The 24921-nt window shown below is 39.4% G+C and overlaps 1 protein-coding gene and 1 pseudogene across 1 annotated transcript; one reads left to right on the forward strand and one right to left on the reverse strand.

Moving 5' to 3' along the window:
• The first annotated feature begins 292 nt into the window (after nt 1-292).
• Nucleotides 293-1237, forward strand: Or10w1 (olfactory receptor family 10 subfamily W member 1). The gene has a single exon (XM_090348732.1). The coding sequence runs from the start codon at nt 293-295 to the stop codon at nt 1235-1237; it is 945 nt and encodes a 314-aa protein (XP_090204858.1).
• Nucleotides 1238-18463: 17226 nt separating this feature from the next.
• LOC150052606 (olfactory receptor 5B3-like) lies at nt 18464-19425 on the reverse strand (annotated as a pseudogene).
• Nucleotides 19426-24921: the final 5496 nt, after the last annotated feature.

Consider the following 24921-nt stretch of genomic DNA (forward strand, 5'->3'; position numbering starts at 1 on the left):
CTCTTTCCATCGTGTCATGAGCTTCTGAGTGTGGCCTTCACAGTCTACACATAGCTCTCTGTCCCGATTATCAGCACCTAGAAATCAAGCTGGAGACACGCATGTGACTTCGTGAACAAACAAGTAACACGTATATCCCCCCATCTTTGTTTCTAACTTCCACCTTGATGAACAGAATTCAATTGTGGGGCCCGGAGTAGGAATCCCTCTTTCACCAAGCTGGTCCTGTTACCACCAATCGGATCGCTCCTGGTGAGCTCCTGACTCTTGAAGCAGCCGAGCCGGGAGCCCCATGCGCTGGGAGAATCGCTCCGTGTGGATGGAGCTGGTGTTCCTGGCCTACCCGTCCCGCGTGGGGCTGCGCGCCCTGTGCTTCCTGGGAATCAGCCTGGTGTACTCGTGCGTCCTCGTGGGGAATGTCCTCATCGTGGCGTCGGTGCAAATGGAAGCTCGCCTGCACACACCCATGTACTATTTCCTGGGCAGCCTCTCCGGGGTGGAGATATGCTACACAGCGGTGGTGGTCCCGCACATGCTGGCCTGCACTCTACAGTCCGAGAAGACCATCCCGCTGCTGGGCTGCGCGGCTCAGATGGCCTTCTTCATTGGACTTGGCAGTGCCGACTGCTTCCTCTTAGCCGCCATGGCCTATGATCGATACGTCGCCATTTGTCACCCTCTGCACTACCCACTCATCATGACGTTCGCTCTTTGTGCCCGCCTGGTGGTGGCTTCTGTGCTCCTTGGCTTGCTTCTGGCCTTCCAGCTGGTGGCTTTCATCTTCTCTCTGCCCTTCTGCCGGGCGCGAGGCATCCAGCACTTCTTCTGTGATGTCCCCCCGCTCCTGCGCCTCGTGTGTGCCCAGAGCCACGTCCATGAGCAGTCCGTGCTGGCAGCGGCCACACTGGCCATCGCGGTGCCTTTCTTCTTCGTCGCCGCCTCCTACGTGTCCATAGCGCGCGCGGTGCTCCGGGGCCGCTCCGCAGCTGGCCGCCGCAGGGCCTTCTCCACCTGCTCCGCACACCTGGCCGTGGTGCTGCTGCAGTATGGCTGCTGCGCCTTCATGTACCTGCGCCCCAGCTCCAGCTACCGCCCCCAGCGAGATCAGCTCCTCTCCCTGGTGTACACACTGGGGACCCCCGTGCTGAACCCCCTCATCTACACGCTTAGGAACAGGGAGATGAAGGACGTCGTAGGGAGAGTTGTGAGCAGAAATTGTCTCTCCCAGAACAGCTAGCACCCAAGGGCGTGGCGCACGCAAGGCTTGATTCCCACGCCACGCCACGAGCCACTGATGCTCCAGTGAGTGGATCACCTAGATCAAATCATATACACACAGTTTACTCTTGCACACCGAAGACTCTTTAACTGTGCCACTATCGGACTGAGCGATTGCTCTCTTAGGAGACAGTTTCTAAAGGGACAGGTAGAAGATGATATGGACGCTTCCCATCTTCAGAGGGACGCTTCCCTCAGCAGACTTTAGCTCAAAATACAATCGAGTGTTTATCTGCAGCCATTGTGCAGTAACCGTGGCGGAAAGCTGTTCTCTCTTTTACATTTAAAAGAGAAAAATAGGCACACTATTTCTCAGAACCCAAGAAGAGCTTGGGTTCTGGGGGAGTGAATCCATGGGGAAAAAGGATGCAGCTTGAGGTCAAAGCACAGAGCTTGACAGAACTGTGGCCACTACTTCTGGAATTAGGCAGGGAGGTAGAGAGCAAAGGGCTGGGAGACAAACGCCATAACCTCTTTCTGATCAAAATGTTTCTTTCTTGCCCTGTCTGCCATTGGCTACACCCATCCAGAAGCCAGAAGGCTAGAGATAGGTATGGATCTGTCTACTAAAGTCTGTTTCTGGGGGGTATAGGGAATAGCAGAAAAGCACCAAGAGAGTCAAGGACAAGTTGAAGTTTATTGTGGCATTACCTGTAACCATGAGAATATTAACAGCCCAATTTCTACATGAAAAGCATTGGCTAAACAATTCCTGTAGATTTAAAGTGTGATTTGGCTTTACATTTGCTTTCCAATACTAGCGATTGCAATAATTAACATTAATAACTGCTTGCTGTCCACCACACATGTATATAATACAGATAACATATACATGCTAATAAACATACATATTTTTCTGGTTCATATGGTTACTTTGTGCCCGAATATATACATCATGCACCTAATTGGTAATGCATGCATATAAATCAAGATGGAAAATGTCTACATTTCTTTACAGAAATGGAGGTGTTTCTAAGATGAAAAACCAAGAGGGAGTCAGTATTAGCAGATAATAATGGATCAAGAAATAAATTCTAGGGACCATAACTGGGCTGAAATAGAAGTAAAGAAGTGTTCTTGGCTACTGCTCCAGAGGACGCTGTCAATATGTCCAGGTGGACAGGTTTGCAATGGGTTCTGACCAAATGGCTGCAATGTGCTTCTACTTCTTTGCCTTTTGGGTAAAACTTTTATGATCTACACACAGGCTGATTCTAATGATAAAATCCTGGATTTTGAGCCTGGATTATCATTTTTACCACCAAAATTTGGTTCATAATGTAGCATGTGTTTTAGTGTAATGTCCCCATGTGCTTTTGGAAAGAATGTGAACCCTATACGTGACAAGTGAAGTCAATAAGGTTTAGTGTACAAACAGTACAAGTTTAACATTCAATATCTTTGCATAGATTTTTGCCTGTGTGTGTTATCAATTACTCATGAAAGAGGGTTAAAATCCATACTTGTAGTGATAGATTTGTTCATCTCTCGTGTTTGTTTTAGCGGTCTTTGTTTTCTTTATTTTGGAGCCTTGTTATCAAATGTAAAAATGATTGGCATTGTCATATATTGCTGATTAATTAATCATTTTTGTCACAAAGCAGCATTCTTTTCTGATGCTGGCAATATCCCTGACCCAGAATTCCTTTTTTTAATTTTTGACCCAGAATTCTTGTCTGAGCTTGTCTATCACATTGTCTCTTCTGTGACTGATATTTTCATGATACATGTTTTTCCTACAATTTCTACCTGCTTCATCGTATGTAAAATGTGCCTCTTCTGAAGAAAATATAATTTATTTCCCCCCCATTTTTAATCCAGCATGAGTGGAAAGTTATATATACCATCTTCTCTGTTTTCTTGTTTATCTCTCATCATCTTTGTTGTGTAATTTCACTTTTCAAACACTTTTGACTTTTTTTTGCCAGTCCAGGTGGTTAAACTCAGAGCCTGAGCACTGTCCTTGGGCTTTCTCAAGGCTACAGCTCTATCACTTGAGCCACAGCCCCACTTCTGCCTTTTTTTTTAAATGTATGTGATACTGAGGAATTGAATCTGGGTCTTTGTGAATGCTAGGCAAGCACTCTACCACTAGGTCAAACTCCCGGCCCTGTTTTTTGGATTTCTAAAGCATTTACTTTTAAGTGTATCTTTTGAATTGTTTTCATGGCTGGAATTTTATCATCTATTATAAATCTTTGGGAAGCAACTACAGCAAATATGTACAGAGCTTTCAAGAACGTGATCTCATTTATATTCCTTCCATTTTGGGGATCTTATTTTCCAAGCTATAAGTCATCCATGAATTTCATCAGAGATAGAATTTTTTTAGTTGGATGGAAAACATACTTTTACATTTTTAAGTACTCTCTCACATTTTAACTTAAAGAATTCTTTTCTAAAATTCTAGAAACAATTATCCTTCCTATAATCTCTTTTTTAATGTTGTTCTACTGCATTTGGTTTACAAATTAGGTCCAGTTGAGTACCTAAGTAAGAAATGGCTGGGCTGACTCCCTCATAGATCATTAGGTTCAAACCCCCAGTCTCTCTCTGTCTCTGTCTCTCTCTGTGTCTCTCTCTGTGCCTCTGTCTCTCTTTTACACACACACACACACACACACACACTGCTCCTTCAGTGATCAAAGAAGTCACAGTGTTAAGCAGGTTCATGACTTTGCCTCCAGAGAAAATCCTCCATTTGTATGGAAGACAGAAAATATACTCATCTGAGCAGTTCTAGCAGACTAATTTCTGTTAGTAGACCTTCAGTGAGTCTATAAACAGTCTTTCGTTTCTTTTCTTGGTTTCTCTCAGTACATGCTGACAACACTTCTGTCAACTTTATATTCTCAAAAACATCACAGATTTTCCACCTTCAGCATAATAATTACTATCATAATAGGGTCCTACACAAATCTTTCTTGGATAATCCAATCTATAACTTTAGTTCCTATGAAGAAGGCTCAGCAATTCTATGGCTTACACACCTTAATTTTTCCAAGAATCCCTCTAAGTAAATAAATGTCCTGGTCATTTCATTTTTCCAAACCACTGGCAAAGTATTATCTAGCCACATGCTTAACTTTATCTTCAATGTGCAATTTCCTGACAGTATCTCTCATTGAAGATTCTTTCTGTAACATAATGTTAATGAGTCCCTGTTGAGTAGAGAAAATTATGAGGATACTTTCCTGGAATCTCCAGGCAAGAACTTTCCACAGCGACCAACTCATTGTCTTCATTGATGATTTTGGGCGGGTGTTGGGGGGTGTCATGGGGCTTAAACTCGGCCTGGGAGCTGTCCCTGAGTTCTTCAGCTCAAGGCCACCACCCTACCCTTGAGCCAAGTTCCACTTCCCATTTTCTAGAGGTTAATTGGAGTCTCGGGTCCTTTTGTGCCCTGGCTGGCTTTGAACCTTGATCCTCACATCTCAGCTTCCTGAATAGCTAGGATCACAGGCATGACCCACCAGGCCAGACTTAGTTGATATTTTTTTATTCAAGTATTTTCTCTATTTGGATTTTGTTAAATGAGATCCACTGGGAAAACTCCTCCTCTTGAGGGACTCATTAATTTTAAGGATTTTTCTTAACGGATACTAAATACTCTGGCTAGGCCAAGTAAGACTGGACTCTAGATAAATGTAATGGAATCTATTTAGGACTACTGAGATGAGGAGAATTCAGATCTTTCTCTGCCATGAATCAACTTTGGATTGTTCCATTCTAATGCTATTCTTAAGGATGTCCTTCTCACACTGCCTTACTCACTATCTTCTATGTATCTCTCCTGAGTGTCAACATACAAAGGACACTCTCCCACTGTGATCTGGTATTATGATGACATATTATGCTGCCTATTTGTTCACCCTGGATGATGCTACACAAAGCACATGGACCTTCATTCTTCCTTACCTTATGAGGAAGATAGACAGGGTCTCCCTGAGAGGGCTCCCTCCTCGTGGCAGGAACTCTGAATATTTCAGCAGAAAGGTGAACTTGCACTTTAGTGCATTTTCTTACATGGCTAATAGAAAGAAGCAAATTTCAGATCTGTAAGAATACATCTTAAGACACTTTATCTCTTTCATTTGATTTCTATTTTCTTCTGATAAGAGTTACAGCTCACTACTTCCCATAATGCTTTATAGTAAGAGAAATAATCTTAAATGGCAATATTGAGTTGTATGGTAGGCAAGAAAATGAATTGTTAATGTATTACTATCCATTTTTGCACATGCAGAAGAGGAAGATCTGATAAATGGTCAAATTGCCCAGCACTTTATAAGTAGCTAGCCAGGAAGAAATTAAAATCTTCTGCCTTTTTCTCAATATTCTTTCTGTAGGAGATCTTAGAGAAGAGGTTATAAAACTTACTTTTTATATGGAAGCCACTCTGCCAACTTATCCAGTAGACTGTAGAACCTGGCTCAGGCATTCCAAGTATCTACCAAATGCCTTTGGATAAGGCTTTATATCTGGGAACTCAGTTTTTGTATGTCATATAGGAAAAGATGAGGCTGGATTTCTCTTGCATGCCTCAGACTTTCCCCACCATAAAGACTCAGTTAGAGGAACACACATTTGAATGAAATATTCTATGGTTCCATGATTTCCCAGACATTTTCAAGAATGTTTTGGTGTTTGTTGTGGTTGCTGTTTGGCTGTGTGTGTTGGTCCTGTGGCTTGACTTTAGGACCTTACTCTTCAGCTCAGATTTTGTGTTCAAGACTCCCGCTCTACCATTTGTGCCACTCCTCCACATCTACAGGTTTGTTTCCACAGACAGTGATTATGCATTCACATAGGTGTGCATAGGCATACATCATGCATTCATGCTTCATTCATATTTTCCACTTTCCCTGAGAGATTTCTGAGGGAAAACCACTACAGTATTACAACACTTATCAGGTCCTGCAAATAGGCTGCAACCACCTAATCCAAGTTCTTATTTATTCTAGGTTGCAATCAAATATATACAAATAATCTTTGGGCATACGAAAGCAGCAGTCTATGTAGGACTAAAGTAATTATCATGTAACTGGGTCAGTAGAAAGAGACACCAAATATATGCATTGGAAAAAAGCTTAAAGGACATGAAATTGAATCACAAATTAATTCCATTCTGTTCAAAAGGGGATAAGGGAATGAGCAAAACCATCATTCTTGATTTTGGTAAGTTTAAATATAGTGTAATTTTTAATTGAAATAAACTTGAAATGCTTATCAAACCTGCTTTTCTAGGAGTTTGGTGTTTTTCTTCATCAACGCTCCTTGCGGACAATATGGTCATCCAGAAATCAAAAGTGTTCGATACATAAAGACCAGGGCAGGGTTGAGAAGGACTCTGAGAACAAGCTTATGGAGCACAATTGACTGTTAGAAGAATAAATGCCTCTTATAGAGTTTCATGAGCCATTAGGTGACGAAGAAATTAAGCATTGAGTGCATCTTCTTTTGGATCAGCAGAGCCAGAATAGAAAACAATTTGAACCACGTTCTTGAAGACACGAATAGAATGTTCATTGAATAGAACGCTTCTCTTATGAACATTCAATCAGCCTCTTGATCTTTGGCCAGACATGCTGGAATGGTGAGAAATTCCATTTTTGCCAATGGGTAGAATACTTCAAGATGAGTGGCCAAATGAGTTGGATGGTAGAACATAAATGATAGAATCTACTGTTAAACTTGAGAAATTCTCAAAAAAAATTATGCCTCACAAGTACATTTTGAATAATAAATCCAATACAAATGATTATATTTATTCCTATATTTCTCTAAAGCTGGGGGAACTGGATGTTTCTGCTGCACAATAACTAACCTCACCAGCGCCTACTTTGACCAAATCCCGTAATGAAAAGTACAATCCTCTGGTTTATTAATATAATCCTCTATTTCCTCTCTGTGTGTTTTAAATTATTTTCTATTAAGGAAAAAGACTATCCCAGTGTGACTATGTGCTATAACTGATATACTAAAAAAAGGAGTTCCAAGGAAAAATAGCTTTATAGAAGAAAAATCATAGAGCAAGTCACAAAAATAAGTCAAAAGCCTTTCAAAATTGGCAACCTTAAAAGAAAATACTAGTTTGTAAATATAAATCTTGATTATAAGGCATTTCTTTTTGAGGATTAGATCCTTACACTGAAGATATGTGCTATTTCTTTCCTTAAGAATTACCGTTAATTATTTGTTCTGACCAATATCTGGCCCCCCAGCACTATGTCTTGCTTGGTCCACACACTGGGAATCAATTTTGTACCATATTTAGACTGCTCTGTGTAGGTACAGTGTTACTCTTTTGGTGTTCATGTCTTAAAAAGACAATGAGCATAATTCTTTTTGAACAATGCTCACTTCCACCCAAATATTCCCCCATCCTCATTCACAAGATGAACAGTTCATTTTCCACCCAGTGTCTAGTGAATACCAGTGTTGAATTTACTCACTGTTTATTCTTCTTCTTCTGTGACCCCTCACCCTCCCAAATACAAGCAAACAAACAAACAAGACAAAAGTAAGAGGAAACACAAACTAAACGAGCAACTAAAAATATCTCTTGGTTCCTTTTCTTGAAGTTCATTTCATAAAATATTATTTATATGATCATCTGCACACATCTATTAAGCCTTTGCCCACCACTCCTCTGTTATCCTCCTTTGCCTTCGTGTGTGAGACAGAATCCTCTCTGAAGAGGTTTCTAAAACAAGTTCTAGCACATCCATTTTAATGTTTTATAATTATACTTATTTTACTGGCTCTCTTCCATTTCATTGTATTGTACTTGCTCTTCTTTCTTACAGTATTTTTCTTATTGTTCAGTTTAGCAGAGCAACTGCATGATTCGGAAGGATGCAGAAAGAAACCTCACTCTCTACTTCAGACAACAACGGAACAGTAAGTATCCAAGGGCAATGCACTATCTCAATAAAAACCAGCCAAAGATGTTTTTAGTTTTGTCTTTTTGATAATAGCCACTCTATTGGGATTCAGGGTTATCTCACTGTACTCTTAAATTTCTTTCCCTGATTATATACTATTACTTCATGTATATTTACCATTGTATAGCTTTTCTTATAAAATTTTTCTTTGGATGTATTAATTTGTATTAGATGATTTGATTTTGTGCAATTGAATTTTTTGAATTCTTCTTGTCAACTAGCCTCTAAGCACCCCTGAGACAGAGTTTGTAAATGTTTTCTCTCATTCTATTGCTTGTTTCTTGACTATTAATTACTTATTTGCTATGGAGAAACTGTTTTAAGTATGATTACACTTATAATTTTTATTTTTCTCATGGGCTCTTAAGGTTTCACCCTTAGAATTATCTAATCAGAAAAATGCCTTGAAAACCTCCCTCTCTTCTTAGTATGGTGGTACTTTAGGTTTGAGTCTCACATTTGCACTCTTTAGTAAATGTTGAGGTGAATTTTAATGTGGTCACAAGAACCTAGGTTTATTCTTCTGTAAATGAATATTCAGTTTTCCCAATGTTAAAAACTGAACAAACTGTTCTTAGCAAAAGGAAATTGTGTTTATGTTAATTTTGATCTAGTCAACTAGGTTGCAAATGTGTCAGTTTATTTATTTTTTACTATATTTTTTGCATTTATATGTCAATTTCCCTCCTAGATTCATTCTGCATAATTTTCTATGGAATAAAATATATAAAAAATAACTTAAAAAACAGCCAAGCAAGTGCATTGCACTAGGTATACCTATGTGAGGCTTGGGATCATTATTAATTACAAATATTTGATCTTGGTCAATTCATTATACAACACCATATTAACATATCCAAGCACACATTATGTCAAGTGAGATTATCATTGGGATAATTAAATCAGCAAAATCCATGTAAGCAATGCTTTATCATCCTTGTCTCCTAATGTTTTAATGAAATATCAAACAATACAGGAACATTAGTAACTATACAATTTCAATAACACTTTTCCAGCGCTGGGGCTTGAACTCAGGGCCTAAGCATTGTCCTTGGGCTTTTTCAAAGCTAGTGCTCTATCTACCACTTGAGCCAAAGCACCACTTCCAGCTTTTTTCTATGTATATGATACTGAGGAATCAAACCTGGGTCTTTGAGCATGTGATGCAAGCACTCTACCACTAGGCCAAACTCCAAGTCATAATGCAAGTTTTGTATGTTCATTGTAAAACTTTATATACAGGTAAATAAGCCACAGACAGAAAGGTACATAATCACACCAATTTAACAATACCCATTGTTAATATCTCTAGGTATGTTCCTTTATTTGTATGAATGGATATTATTATCTTTAATGAAATTATGATACTATCTTATACTCTTCTTTATCATGTCTTCAAAATTTTGCTAAATGTTTCCGTGGTATCATTTTTTAAGGATTTTACAGCATAATATCACAGGGATAGACCTCAATTAATAAGCATTCTACTGTGAGATTTCATTGATACAACCTTTCACCACTACGTTACAAACTGACAGACACATTTCTTCAATGAATGATTTTATTCACAATTTTCATCAGTATTGCCAAATCAAACTACAGGCATTTTCCATTAGGAAATTACATTCCACAGATTTTTATCACAATTTATACTTCCACTAGAATCTGAAACATTAATACCATTGCAACATTAACAATACCAAGAATTTACCTTTTTACCTTCACTGTTAGTTTATAAACAGAGAGGAGTCTCCTACCATGCTCAAATATTTCTTTCAATACTAAACAAATTTTATTTTTACACATTTCCTTGCTTTTATTTTTGAATCTACTTTATTGTTTTTTCTAATCAAGCATTTTGCTAAATTGTAAAAGGTGCTTTCATATTCAATGTGCTTGTTTTTTTTCAGCCACAGGATAATTTTTCCAAAACATCAATGTTTATATAGATGCTGACTTTTGATCACTTGGTTGTAAATATTTACTGAGAGACTTGTGAATTTATCAGGTTTGCTATTTTGGAATTTTCTTCCACTTTTCAAAATGTTTGTTTGGGAAATCCCTGAGAAGGAAACCTTCCTGTTTGCATTAGGAAAATAATCACAAAAATGATGATGTCCTAAAACCATGTTAGAAAATTGATTCTTTATAACTGATTTGGAACAATAATGATAGTTAATTTACATTGAATGTATATTCTGTGTCAAAAGTTTTCTGTCCACAGAATCACTGCTTCAAGTCTTATCCCCCAAAACCCTCTTTCAGTTTCATTTCACATTTAATGAAACTGGTGCATATAATAGACAGTTCCATATTCACCTCATAAAGAGAGTGAGACAAGAGACTCTATCTAAATTTAAATTTCCATTGTAATGCATTAAGGGTGATCTTAGGCAAGCTACTTCACCTCTTTTCCGTTTCCTCCCATGTCAATATAAGAGCCCTTCTCAATAGGCCATTGTGAAATGGGTTGCTAATTGCAGTGAAAGAAATAACGTCCAAATATTAATGTAAAATCAAACGTTTTTCACAAAGCCCTGTTTTATAGTGTGCTCACAGAAATTGAAGCAACCTGTAATTATCAAGCAGTTTTAACAAAATACCTTTCACTTCATAATAAGATTTAATGAAATTATACTATTCCCAGAGAACAAAATATGTAAGTAGGGAAACACAGTCGATATGCTGGAGAGAAGCTGTATTTCCCGGTAACATGGAGTAGACTCAATGAGGAAACGTGGTTGACCCAATTTAGTTAAGAGACTCCACACTGCTTTTCATGTGAGACAGCTTTCCATTGTGAGTATCTTGTGGATTCCAATTCCTCATTTGATACTTTTGTGTTCCTAGTAAGGTAAGACTCTCTTTTTCCACGTCTTGCCACTAAACAAAAGCTGTCTGGTCATTTTATGTCATTAGATTTACCCTTGGCTAGATTGGAAATTCTGTCATATACTCAGTTAGCTGAGATTTGAGGATCATGGTTCAAAGCCAGCTTGGAACAAATATCCAGTAAGATTCTTTCTTAAAATTTACCAGCAAAAAGCCATTCCCTCTAAAATCAGGAATGAGACAAGGATGCCCACTCTCTCCACTCCTCTTTAACATAGAATTAGAATTCCTAGCCAGAGCAATAAGGCAAGAAGCAAGCATAAAGGGGATCCAAATAGGGAAAGAAGAAGTGAAACTTTCCCTCTTTGCAGATGACATGATCCTGTATTTAAAGAATCCTATAGACTCCACTCCCAAGCTGCTTGAGCTGATTCAAAACTTTAGCAAGGTAGCAGGGTATAAAATTAACCCTCAAAAATTAACTGCCTTCCTATATGCCAACAGTGAGAGGAACGAGGCAACAATCAGGAAAGCAACTCCTTTGGCAATAGCCTTGAAGAAATAAAGTACCTACGAGTTAACTTAACTAAGAATGTAAAGGACTTTTTTGATGAAAACTTTAAAAGCCTGAAAAAGGAAATTAAAGCAGAACTGAAGAAATGGAAAAACCTCCCACGCTTCTGGATTGGAAAAATTAATATTGTGAAAATGGCAATCGTGCCAAGGGCTATCTACAAATTTAATGCAATACCCATCAATATCTCAATGTCATTCTTTAAAGAAATAAAAGAGGCAATCCAAAATTTCATATGTAATAATAAAAGACCCCATTTAGCAAAAACAATTCTTAACAGAAAGAACAGCACAAGAGGGATTTCAATAGACTCTATTACAGAGCTATAGTGACCAAAATGCTTGGTACTGGCACAGAACTGGCCTGAAGACCAATGGAATAGAACTGAAGACCCAGATATTAATCCACGGACCTATAGCCACCTAATCTTTGATAAGGGAGCCAAAAAAATAGAATGGAAGAAAGATAGCCTCTTCAACAAGTGGTGCTGGCAGAACTGGTTAAGCACCTGCAGAAAACTAAAGTTGGATCCTTCTTTGTCACACTGCACCAGGATTAACTCCAAATGGATCAAAGACCTCAAGGTAAAAGCAGATACACTGAAAACTTTACAAGAAAACTTTACAAGAAGGAATAGGAGATACACTAGGTCTTCTTGGCACAGGTTGAAACTTTCTTAATAAGGATCAAGAAACACAACAAATAAGAGAAAGGCTGGATAAGTGGAACTGCATTAAACTGCAGAGCTTCTGTATGGCAAAGGACATAGCTAACAAATTAACTAGAAAGCCTACACAATGGGAGAAGATCTTCACTAACCATACAACAGACAAAGACCTCATATCTAAAATATATCAACAGCTAAGAAAAATTGCATCACTCCAAAACTAATCTCCATCCCATTAAAAGATGGGCCAAAGACTTAAAGAGAGTCTTCTCTGAACAAGAAATAAGAATGGACTACAGACACACGAAATACTCGACATCTCTGGCCATAAAAGAAATGCAAATCAAACAACTAAGATTCCACCTCACTCCAGTTAGAATGGCCAGGATCAAGAGATATAATAAAAACAGATCTGGTGGGGATGTGGCCAGGAGGGATCACTACTACACTGTTGGTGGGAGTGCAAACTCGTTCAACTACTGTGGAAAGCAGTATGGCAGTGCTTCAAAAGACTAAACATAGAGCTCCCCTATGACCCAGCAATTCCACTACTTGGCATTTACCCAGTCGTCCAGAAACAAGGACATACTAAATCCACTAGCACAATGATGTTCATTGCAGCACTATTCACCATAGCAAAGATATGGAACCAACCCAGATGCCCCTCAGTTGATGAGTGGATCAACAAGATGTGGTATTTGTACACAATGGAATTCTATGCTGCTATCACTACATCACCCCATTTGTTAGGAAATGGAAAGACTTAGAAAAAAATCATATTAAGTGAAGTAAGCCAGACTCAAAGGAACGTAGGCTCAATGGTTTCCCTCATTTATCATAATCAGTAGAAACCTTGGGCTCTCCTAGCAGACATTTACAATAGAACAAAACCTAGATACATAAATCCATATAGAATGACACTAAATGAAAGGACCTCCAGGATATAGAAACAAAAGCCATATAATGAGTGATTGTTGTCCTTAATGTACTATGTCATCTCTCATCTCTTTTTCTGTCCCTTAGTTATCTCATATTGTTACAGTATTTCACTTTATCTGATATATTAGATATATGTGTATTTGGTTATTTGAAATCGGATAGGGAAGGGGGGAAAACAAGATGAGGGGCGGGGAGTGGGGGAGGGAAATGGGGACCAAGACATAAGAAAGAGTATCAATGTATTTGAAGTAATGCACCTTCTATCTGGTGAATATAATGTAACCCTTCTATTAGTTACAATAAAAATATATGAAAAATAAATAAATAAGCTACCTATAGTGGACATTGTAAAAAAAAAAACAATTTACCAACAAAATTGAGACTGGATACATGGTGGAGAGTGCCACCAGAACCCCAGTGCATGTCCCAATGCAGGCATACATACAAACAAAAAGCAAAACACTCTAGAATTGAAAAGGCACATTTCGTTAGGAACATCTACCCATTTTATTTCTGAAGAATTCTTCAATGAATGACTATCCATCCATAATGAAAGCCAGGGGGAAACATGCCAGACCGCTTGCTAGAAGTCAGATTCAAGCGTTGTGCCTGAAAACTGAACCCTCCTCAGGTAATTCCAAATCCACACTGAAGCTCAGAGTTCCTCTCTTTCCTGGAAATCTGCTACACCTCATTGGTGGTGCACCTGGCACTCTCTCTCCACAGCCTCATCATGACCCAGAAGCTGTGTGTGCAGAGGGTTGGGGGGGGTAGGGGGGGGCTCCCTGGGCCTGGCCATCTTCTTGGCCCTGTAGCTCACTTGCCTTCTGCTGGTGCCTGCGGGAAATCCACCACTTCCTCTGTCATGTGCCACCCGTGCTGCTCCTGGCATGCGTGGACACCAGAGCACACAGGCGCTGCTCGACGTGGTAGGCATCCACCAAGATGACAGTACCCCCCCCCCCGCCTGTGCTCGTCACGCACTTACTCAACCCCTTGATTTACACCCCCAGGAACAAGGATGTCAAGGCTGTCCTAGGCCTGGGGTCTCCAGTAAAGAGGCATCTGTCTGGCCAGGGCTTCCACACTGGGGGAGACAGAGGGAAAAAAGCCCGAGCCTGGGGGACGGGAAAGGGGAGAGAGAGGCCCATCGGTTGTTAAGTCAATGACCTCTAAGAGATGAAGGCGATTAATTTCCCAGACTTTGCATTGTCCTCATCCACATCCCTTTTCTTTTTGACTGCTTTGAGGAAGTCTTAAGAATGTGAACATTACTGACATGAGCTCCAGGAAAGAGGAACAAGAGAGGTTTGTGTTGCTGTTGTTTTCTTTGTCTGTCTTTGGGGGAGTTAGGAGGGGACACGGGAATGGAGGACAAAGGATGAACACCTGTAGCAATGGTACTCACTGGACCTTGTGTGCAAACTCGACAATATAACGTATCGGTAGGGAGGGGAGAGAAAACCTGGGAGAGAGGGGAGGAAGGGTGACATTGTTGAAAAAGAAACGTGCTTATAAGTCATATTCCCTGGCTTATGTAACCGTAACCCCTCTGTACATCACCTTTACAATAGTAATAAAATTAGTTTTCAGAAAAGTTGTGAGCGTGATTTTCGATATAGTCATTCTACTTAGCTCTTCTTAGGATTCGTGCTCTATTAGGCCCCTTCTGCATTGCTGTGAGCAAAGATCAACACCTCTAAGTCTGTAGCAGTCCCTTAAGGAGGCACGCAGTGATTGTGATGTGTCCTTTGACCAATGCCTTAAGTAAGGGAAATTCATTAACACGTATATTTACTGGAAGGAGCCTACTTTCCCGTGTTTAATATAGTGATCCCTAAGTTTTTAATGCTTCAGCCTCCAACTTTTTTTTGCCAGTCCTGGGCTTGAGCTCAGGGCCTAAGCACTGTCCTTGGACTTTCTCGAGGATAGAGCTCTACCACTTGAGCCTCAACACCATTTCCAGCTTTTTTCTATGTATGTGGTACCAAGGAATCAAACCTGGGTCTTCATGTATGCTAGGCAAGCCCTCTACCACTAGGCCAAACTCCTTCCCCCCCTCCAACTGTTTTTAATCAGTCAATTGTTATTTTCATTATTTTACTTACTTAACAGTACTGGGGATTTGTTATTTATATGTATACATATAATTTTATTATTATCCTTAAATGCAGAAGGATTTCAGTTCAACATGTGAGTTTGTGAATAGAATCTGCCTTGATCACCATTCTCTTCCATCTCTTCCAACTCCACCCATTGTACCTAGGTCCATTTTCACATAGGTAAAATTGAAAATTATGTCTGCATCCCACCCCCATTTCCTTCAAATGGATTCCCACCATTTTCTTTCATTCTACAGATCCAGGAAAAGGATAGGAATTAGCTCTATTGAGTACACCTATGTGACAAACGCCCTAAGTTACCTAGAACTGGCATTGCCAGCACCAACCACATGACACCCTGGTGCTAATGTCACGTTATTCTTTGTTTTTAAATTGTTATTATAAAGGCAGGTTGTGTAGTTCATATTCACCACAGTGTGTACAGAGCACCACAGCGGCCTTCCTTCACACTTCATTTCTCTAGACCACCCAAGCCTTCTTGATGCCTGCTGTTACGAAATGCATCCAGCAGGTGGTGGTAGATGCCTCCCATCTCAGGATTGTGCTGCCACAGGACCTCAACGTCATTGCGTCCCAGTGCCAGGTAAGCCACCTGATGGAATCCACTTCCCTCTGCGGTGTTGTCAACACACACTCTGCTGTTCATCCTTCTGTACCCTCAGAAACAGCCAGGCGAAGAAAGCTTCGGAGAGCATTGTTACCAAAATGCTTACCTCTCCTAGAACAGCTATGGAAGGCTGCTGGGTCCAGCCCATAAACTGATAGCAGTAAACCACAGGGAAAGAGATCAAAATTGTCTCGTGTGGATATTGAAGCTGACCTAAGAGTCTAGCACAACCCTTCCAAACTCCGTAAGAGTCAAAATGGCAAAGGTCTCAGAAAATTAACAGACAAACCTGAGAACATGAGGCAGTCTCTCAACCCACAGGGTGAAAAGTCACTCAAAGCTGAGCTCTAAGAAATGAACCCAGCCATTAGCACTACAGATGTGCGGTATTACTTAAAATAGTTGCTGATTAAGAGGGATCGATGTAAGCCACAAAGTCAGGATTCAAATTTGCATTTATAATACAACCTCATATTTGTTTGCATTTTTTCCTTGTTAGGGTTAGAAGTCAGAGCCTTATCCATGATTAGCAAGTTCTCTACCATTGACCATAAATACTCCAGTACCAGTCACCCAATTTAATAAACCTGTATATGTGTACATACGTGGGAATTATAATAGAAAGAGTACCAGTAATTTGTATGATTATGGATTTTAAATATTTTTCTTTTTTTTTTTCCTGTCAGTCGGGGGGCTTGAACTCTAGGCCTGGGCGCTGTTTCTGAGCTCTTCAGCTCAAGGCTACCATCCTACTCCTTGAGCTTCAGCATCACTTGGTATTCTGGTGGATAACTGGAGATAAGTGTCTCATGGAATTCAGTGTCCAGGCTGGCTTTGAACCTCCATCCTCAGATCTCAGCTTCCTGAGTAGCTAGGATTACAGACGTTAGCCGCTGTGCCCGGCCTTGTTTTTCTTCTTTATTCATTGGTGAATTCTGCATATTTCCTAAAGTAAGACTCTCTTCTTATCATCAGACAAGAATGGAATTCTATGCTGCTGTCAGAAAGAATGACATCGCTCCATTTGTAAGGAAATGGAAAGACTTAGAAAAAAAATCATATTAAGTGAAGTCAGCCAGACTCAAAGGAACATAGGCTCAATGGTTTCCCTCATTTGTCATAATCAGTAGAAATCTTGGGCTCTCCTAGCAGACATTTACAATAGAACAAAACCTAGACAACATAAGGCCATAGTATGACACTAAATGAAATGACCTCTAGGATATTAAAACAAAAGCCATATAATGAGTGATTGTTGTCCTTAATGGACTATGTTATCTCTCATCTCTTTCGCTGTTCCTTGGTTATCTCATATTGTTACAGTATTTCACCTTGTTAGCTGATATATTGGATATATGTGTATTTGGTTATTTGAAATAGGATAGGGAAGGGGGGAAAACAAGATGAGGGGCAGTGGTGGGTGGAGGGAAATGGGGACCAAGACATGAGAAAGGGTATCAATTTATGTGAAGTAATGTACCTTCTATCTGGTGACTATAATGTAACCTTTCTATTAATTACAATAAAATATATGGAAAAACATATGAAATTCATGTAGATTTACTTGGCTCATAAACCTCCCATCATCACAGCTTAAATCCACTTTTGGGGTTATACCTACTTTCAGACCTACTCTTTGGTTTATTCTTTTTTGTTTCAAAACTTCTTTTCATACGATTTCAATTTTCAAGCTGATTTCACAGGGGGGGTAAGGAGAAGAATGACACACTCTTCTTCGTCATTCTGGCTATAGCTTAGGATTTAACAATAGATTTAAAATGCCTCCCATTTCAAGGAAATATTAGAGGAGAAAGCAATTTCCTGGTGGATGGCTCCCTTAACAACCTCTCCTGGTCCAGTCACGCCAGAACATAAAGGATCGATTATTTGGATACATTACATTAAAGCAGTGTCTGAAATGCCACCCCCAAAAAAGTACACAGCTATATTTTCATGCCTCCTTTCATTCTGTATTGAACATCACAAATTATACTGGATATTAAGTCAAAAGGCAAGAAAGAGAATGCAGTGTGACAAGAAATGCACTTAGTACCTTACTTGTGTAACTGTAACCCCTCTAAACATCACCTTTACAACAAAATCAAATTAAATACAAAAAGAAGGGTCCCCAAAAGTTGCTTGACCTTTGCAATATGAAGTATTAGTCCCTTCCACCTACTTTTCCTTACCAACTCTTGATAAATAAAGTGAATTCTTCCTTTTCCTGTGTTTTCCACTTTTATTTCAGTTCTCTTTTTTTGCCAGCCCTGGGGCTTGAATTCAGGGCCTGGGTGCTGACTCCATGGATGGATGTGTCCCCATAAGACACCTGCATGGAATTATTATGTTCATGGGCATGTTAGGTACTGCTTTAAAAATTGTATTGAATGTGATAGAAAAAGTGGCAGGGAAATTGGCTGAATGCATCGAGGTAGTTAATAATAAGACAGTCTACTAAGAGGCTCAAAGATATCATATACTTTCTGCTTTCAGGTATTATGTTTCTGGACATGTTATTACCTTAGAGATAGATTGCAACAGTAAGCTATTACTATAGAAGACTGATAATATAATGTCATAGTTAAATGTGTCCCAGTACAGAGAAGGCCATGGAAGACTCTCAGATACTGTCCATCTACAACCATGTAAACCATCTAAAATCACAAGAATAACTGCTTTAAACATAAGCTTTGTGAGGGCCCTCTTTTCCTCCTTGTTCCTTAGACAGTAGACCATAGGGTTCAGCACGAGGACAATTGTGGTATAAAACACAGATGGAAATTTGTCAGTGTCCATGGAGTAATTGGAACTGGGCCTTAAGTACATGAATATGAGCGTTGCATAGAATATGGAGACAGCCGTGAGGTGAGACGCACAGGGGGAGATGGTTTTTTGACGTCCTAAAACAGAACACATTTTTCAGATGGTTTGAGAAAATGATAGTGCAGAAGATTAAGATTACTAGTAGAACAAAAAAAAAAGGTCATTGAAGGTGGCCACATAGATAAGAATGAACTCATGGACCCCCTGTATCAGAGCAAGATGGAAACATAACTGCTGGCATATCACAGAAGAGATAATGGACCACACTGGAATTACAGAAGGAGAGGCTGAATGTGTTCCCACTGTAAATGGTGGCATTCAGACAGCCACAAGCATAAGAGCTCATGACCAGAAATGCACACCTACTGGTTGTCATGGTGGTGGTGTAATGGAGAGGCTTGCACACTGCAGTGTAGCGATCATAGGCCGTTGAGACCAACAGGTAATTTTCTACAGTAACAAAGCCTGAAAAGCAGAACATCTGAGTGGCACAAGCATTGTGGGAAATGACCTGGTCTCCAGTGATGGCTGACGATGTAGATGATGAGAAAGGTGATAAAGAGAGGGACCTGCAGGTCCGGGTCACTGGTCAGTCCCAGCACAGTGAACTGACTCACGTCTGTCCTGTTGTCCATCAGTATTGCGTGAGTACATGCGCAATTATTTTTATCATATTCTTAACAAGCTGAACTTTGAGTTTCTCTGGGCTTGAAATCCAAGTGGGTAGATTAATCGTATATAGGGTTACATATCACTGAATCTTAATGGATCATTTAATCAGTTTAAACTTTTCATACATTTTTGAAGTGATAATGTAGAAAATTTGGAAAACTCATGAAAAAGGGACTTGTGTAATTGAATCTATCTTCCAATTCACTTCTCCTGAGCTCAGCAAACTGACATTCGCAAGTTACATGCATGCCAATAGTGGCTGTAGACATTTAGATGTGCATTTACTGTCCCTCTCAGATGATTAACATGTTATGAAGTACAAAATGTTGAGTGATTTACTCACATTTACATGAAATCAATTGCCAGCCCTGTCCTAGATTTATGCCACCTTTAACCATGCCAAGTGGTAACAACGTCTAAGAGTCTAGAATGAATTAAAAAATTAATTTTAATTAAATTTGCAATTACTAGTCGCAATTGCATCATAGTGTATCTCAGTGTTTGTGTATCAGGGGGGAACTGCAGAACTGGTGAAGACCTCTTCACTCATCATACCTCATTAACTATATTTTTCTCTCTTTAGAGAAAAAATAAATAAGCAAACAGAAACTTCTAACAGTGAAATGATAATTCTTTCAAATACCATCAAATTGTAAGTAAACTAAAAAGTTCTGAATTGCATTTCAACCTTTTCCTGTCTCTCCCAGACGTAGTAATATGAGCACGTGTTCATGGGTTGACCATGAGATGGCTGAAAACAAAGTCTCTCAGACTTAGTGCCATCATTTTAGAAACCATTTGCCATGAGAGCAAGGGAGAAGAAACAAAAGAAGAAAGATGAGACAGGGGTCCAAGTAAACCAGCTTGTTCACCCATTGAGACCAGAGGAGCAAAAATAAGGAATGCCAACGAAAGGGACACTGATGCAAGTAATTAAACTACTTTCCACTCTCTGTGATTTTTCAATGGATCTAGAACTTTCATTGCCAAAAAAATATCCACTTTATTCATAAGCAAGCAGCAACTAGTGACCCTCGGCCCAGGACATGTTACATTCTTGGATAGTTCTGTGCATTGTTTGGGGCAAATGTGACACATATACAACAAACCATCTCTCTTACTGTTGGAGCTGAAAAAAAAACCAATAAATTTCTCACTTGTAGAAGGATTGAATTCCTGAATGCTGTATCACAACTCTATGCATAGTAACTGTGGTATGGATGCAGATGAGCCTGGAATCTTTTCAACCCATAGAGGTTATTCAGAATGCAGGAAGAGCATCAGATATATCATCCATACATCAAGCTTTGGTTTCTGGCATAAGTACCACTCACTGCTCAAGTGGTTACCTCCTCCCCTACGTGTCATATTTCCAGCTGCAAAGTGAAGACATTAATGAGATCTGCTCTGAAGTTCACTGTAAGAAATAAACAAGATAATAAATAAAAGACCACACAATGCTGAGTGGAAAGTACAGCCCAGTGAGTGCTAGCTAGGGTAATAGTCTCTATGCTGATTGGATCACAGTAAATGCTAATGTGAAGCAACTGAGTTGAGACTCACTCTGAAGTCTTCCACCTTCTCTCCCCAGTTTGCCTCTTTTCCTACACTCCCACCCTAAGATTATCTTTGTTCTCCCATATTTCTTAGTTTGGTCTGACTATAAGAATAGAACTGCCATATCATGTGAACCATACTTGTTGAAATTTTCTTCCTTGATATCCATAAATTAGTTTTGATAAAAACAGGCTACTGTTCTTTAATCTCATTCTTTCTCTCATTGTTCTCATGCCAGAGCCAAACCAAAAGACCAAGAATTACAAATTCCTGATTTGTGGGCATCTTCAGCTCTCTAATGAAGATCAGGCAAGTTCCCTGCTGGGGAATATTTTATTTGAATCTATTCCCCTGTAGTGACGATACTGAAAGATTTTCCTTTCTTTTCTCTTTTACTGTCTTGAAATCTTAGGAGTTATATACACCTTAAACTAACTACTATTTCCTCCTTTATCTCTATTTATTATTTTTATTTATGAGCCTGCCCTTTGAGGATATTACATTTATCAAATTGAAGATATAAGATCTTTTAGCATGCATTGAGTTCTATAGCCAATTACAAGGGATTTACAAATAAATGAATTATTTGTGTATGTGTTTGTATGATAATATTAGTTTTCTTATTTAGTAAAGAAACCAGATTTGAAGCAGCTTGGTATACTACATTTATGCACATATGTGAAAAAGATTAAAGTAAGATTCAAGAGTTAAAACCAACTTCCAAGAATGATGGTGTATTGTTAAAAAGGAAGTTCAAGAAGTAGCATCACAGGGCTGGGAATGTGGCTTAGTGGAAGAGTACATGCCTAGCAAGCATGAAGCCCAGGTTCAATTCCCCAGTACCACATAAACAGAAAAAGCCAGAAGTGGTGCTGTGTCTCAGTGGTAGAGTGCTAGCCTTGAGCAAAAGAAACTCAGGGATGGTGCCTAGGCCCTTAGTTCAAGCTCTAGGACTGGAAAAATAAAAAGTAAGAGAGAAAGAGAGAGGGGGTGGGGGTGGGAGGGAGGGAGGAAGGAAGGAAGCTAGGAATGAAGGAAGGGAGGGAGGAAAGGAGGGAGGGAAATGCAAGAGAGAGAGAGAGAGAGAGAGAGAGAGAGAGAGAGAGAGAGAGAGAGAGAGAGAAGGGAGGGAGGGAGGGAGGAAGGAAGGAAGGAAGGAAGGAAGGAAGGAAGGAAGGAAGGAAGGAAGAAGAAAGAAAGAGTGAGCAAGCAAGCCTCATAGTTGGAAGTTGGGATCCCTTTTCACTTTGAAGAGGATCATTTCCTTCTGGGGATTTTCAGTTGCATGTGATTGATAATTCTTCATATTTTTATTCACAGCAATTAATTGTACATGAGAGTTGAATGTTGGTATGGATATACATAAATATAATTCACCTTGATCAAACTCAACCTTCCATCACGCTCCCCCTCTCTTTCAAAGCCAATCTCAACCAGCTCACTGCTTCATTTTAGTTTGTCTACATAAGGTATATCGACCATATGCATCCTCTTTTCTCTAATCCTTTTGCCATCCTACCTTCAACTAAATGGCAGGCACAATAATATAAAACCACTATAATCAAAGCATCATCTTCACAAGTCTTTATTCATAGGTTTAGGAAGAAGTATAATTTATTCTATGAATTCTAACAGCTGACTATATGACATTTAATACCTAGACTCAGCTCGCCACTTTAGAATTACGTTTAAAATATCTGTTTTCAAGTCGTTCACAGTAGTTTTATATACCCATTTCTTTTACATGTGTAACACTTCTTACTAAACTGTCTATGAAATAGAAAAGCTTACCCATTTTCTAGTAGAGAAAGAACATTTTAATCCAGAATCCTCACTCTAAAAACTAATGGTCAGCCATGCTGCATGAATTCTATCACAGGAGTTCCCTCTTGGAGATGACCAAAAGATCCCAACTTGTGTAAGACAGGGAAAATAAAGGAAAGAATATTAACAAACATAAAATCTTGCAGCCCACACAAATTCCTTCTTTGCCCTGAAAAACCCCTTCTCTTGTTATGTGGAAAATGAAATGTGGTGGAGAACTGCAAAGGGGGTGACATTGACAAAGATACATTGTTCTCTTAATCTGTCTGGTTTTATTGGAAGCTCTTTGAACAACTACTTAAAGAAAATAAAAAAGGAAAGAATAAAAAAGTATTCCTCTCATGCTATTCGCATAGGTGTATCTTTAAATGATAAATAATGAAGAGAAAAAGGGGGAAATTGTAGCCATAATATTCAACGCATGCCCTCTGAGACTAAAAACACTAGAGAGGGGAGGGTCTTGGAGGACTGAGGAGAGAGATCAAGATGCATTGGTCTTATAATTGACTTGTAAGGATACTTAAAGATAACAAATGTACATTAAAAAGAGGGGTTTATAAAATACCTTGTGGGTAGACTACATCATTTTAAGAGAATTATGCATGGTATTTATCTTTAAATTTTTTTTTTCTGGCCATGGATGAAAGCTCACTGTTAGCATCAGGTAGGAGAAGGGCTTTGCATACTAACAATGATAATCATTTGGATAATAAGTGACACCCATTAGTGCAAGGCCTGTGATTTGTTCCTTATAATGCAACTTCATTTTGAGTCATATGGGATTTCAAAGGCTAATGCTGTGGAGAGAACTACAGAGACTTTCCCCAGTGAGACTATCTAACACTCCTCGCCCTGCTTTCTTAGGGAAGACACAATTAACTTGCCTAGAGGGAACAAAATGGCTGCTACCTATTAAAAAATAAATCTGTCCCCAGTGATAAATGAAAAGCCTGAAAATTGTGTGTATGAATGAAGTAGTCTGCTATCTTTTCATATATGCATATGTTGTGTCCTGTTAAAATAAGGTTAAAAATATTTATCTGCTAATATGGTTACCATTTCATCATGATAAACCTTTCAAAGTCCATTCTTCCAGCTTTTGGGGACAGTGCAGTATATCCTGCTTTTTCTTGCATGTACTGGCATTTGAACTCAGGACTTGCACTTGTTAAACGGGCATTCTCCCATTGGTGTGCCACCCACTCTTTTTGTTTTTGTTATTTCTTCAGAAATTTTCACCCATGCTCAGGCCAGCCTGGACTTTGGTCTTCTTAGTTTTACTTCCTACACAGCTCAAGGCATATATGACACATCTAACTTTTTGGTTCTGATGCAGTCTAACTTTTTACCCGGGTTGGCCTTGAACACCAATCTCAGTCTCCCCAATAGCTAGAATTACGGCAGGACACTCAACTAGGATCACTAGAGCTTCTCACTCAGATCTAACCATTGTTTAGTACCTACTGATCCTCTTTCCAGAATTCTCCTTCCCAGATTCTGGGAACTAACATTCTACTTCCAAGGTATATGAGTTCAAACCCTCAGGTTCCCACATATGAGGAATATCAACTGGCAACTGTTTCTCCAGCCTTTGTAGACACCTTCAGTTCCTTCGCTTCCATTGTTACACAGGACACAATTTAGTTCATGCCTGTTGATGGCTGGTATGCTGTCCGTTGTGTGTACCACATTTTTAAAAATTTCATTGTCAGGATAATGCATAGAAGGGATACAGTTACATTCGTCAGGTAGTAGGTACATTACCTCTTGCACATTGAGACCCCTTGTCATGTTTTTGTCCCCATTTCCCTCCCTCCTCCCTCTCCCAATCATCTTGTTTCCCCCAGCCTTCCCTTGCCTGTTTGTTCCTTTCATTTCTAAGCTCTCAGAACCATCCCTATCAGGACCATGGCGAATGCAAATGTCTTCACATGCTGATATAATTTTGGATTCAGGCTCCGAAGAGGAATTTTACCATCATACAGTTGTGCTATTTTTTTCATTTTTAATAGCCTCCTAATCGAAATCAATAATGGCCTGTTTCTATCATGTTAACATTTTACAAAGGTTATCCTTTC

This window comes from Megascapheus bottae, chromosome 16, assembly GCF_031878675.1.
Source record: "Megascapheus bottae isolate mThoBot1 chromosome 16, mThoBot2.hap1, whole genome shotgun sequence".
Lineage (NCBI taxonomy): Eukaryota > Metazoa > Chordata > Mammalia > Rodentia > Geomyidae > Megascapheus > Megascapheus bottae.

Coding starts and splice junctions, on each gene's coding strand:
- Or10w1 (XM_090348732.1), top strand. CDS start 293: ATGCGCTGGGAGAATCGCTCCGTGTGGATGGAGCTGGTGTTCCTGGCC.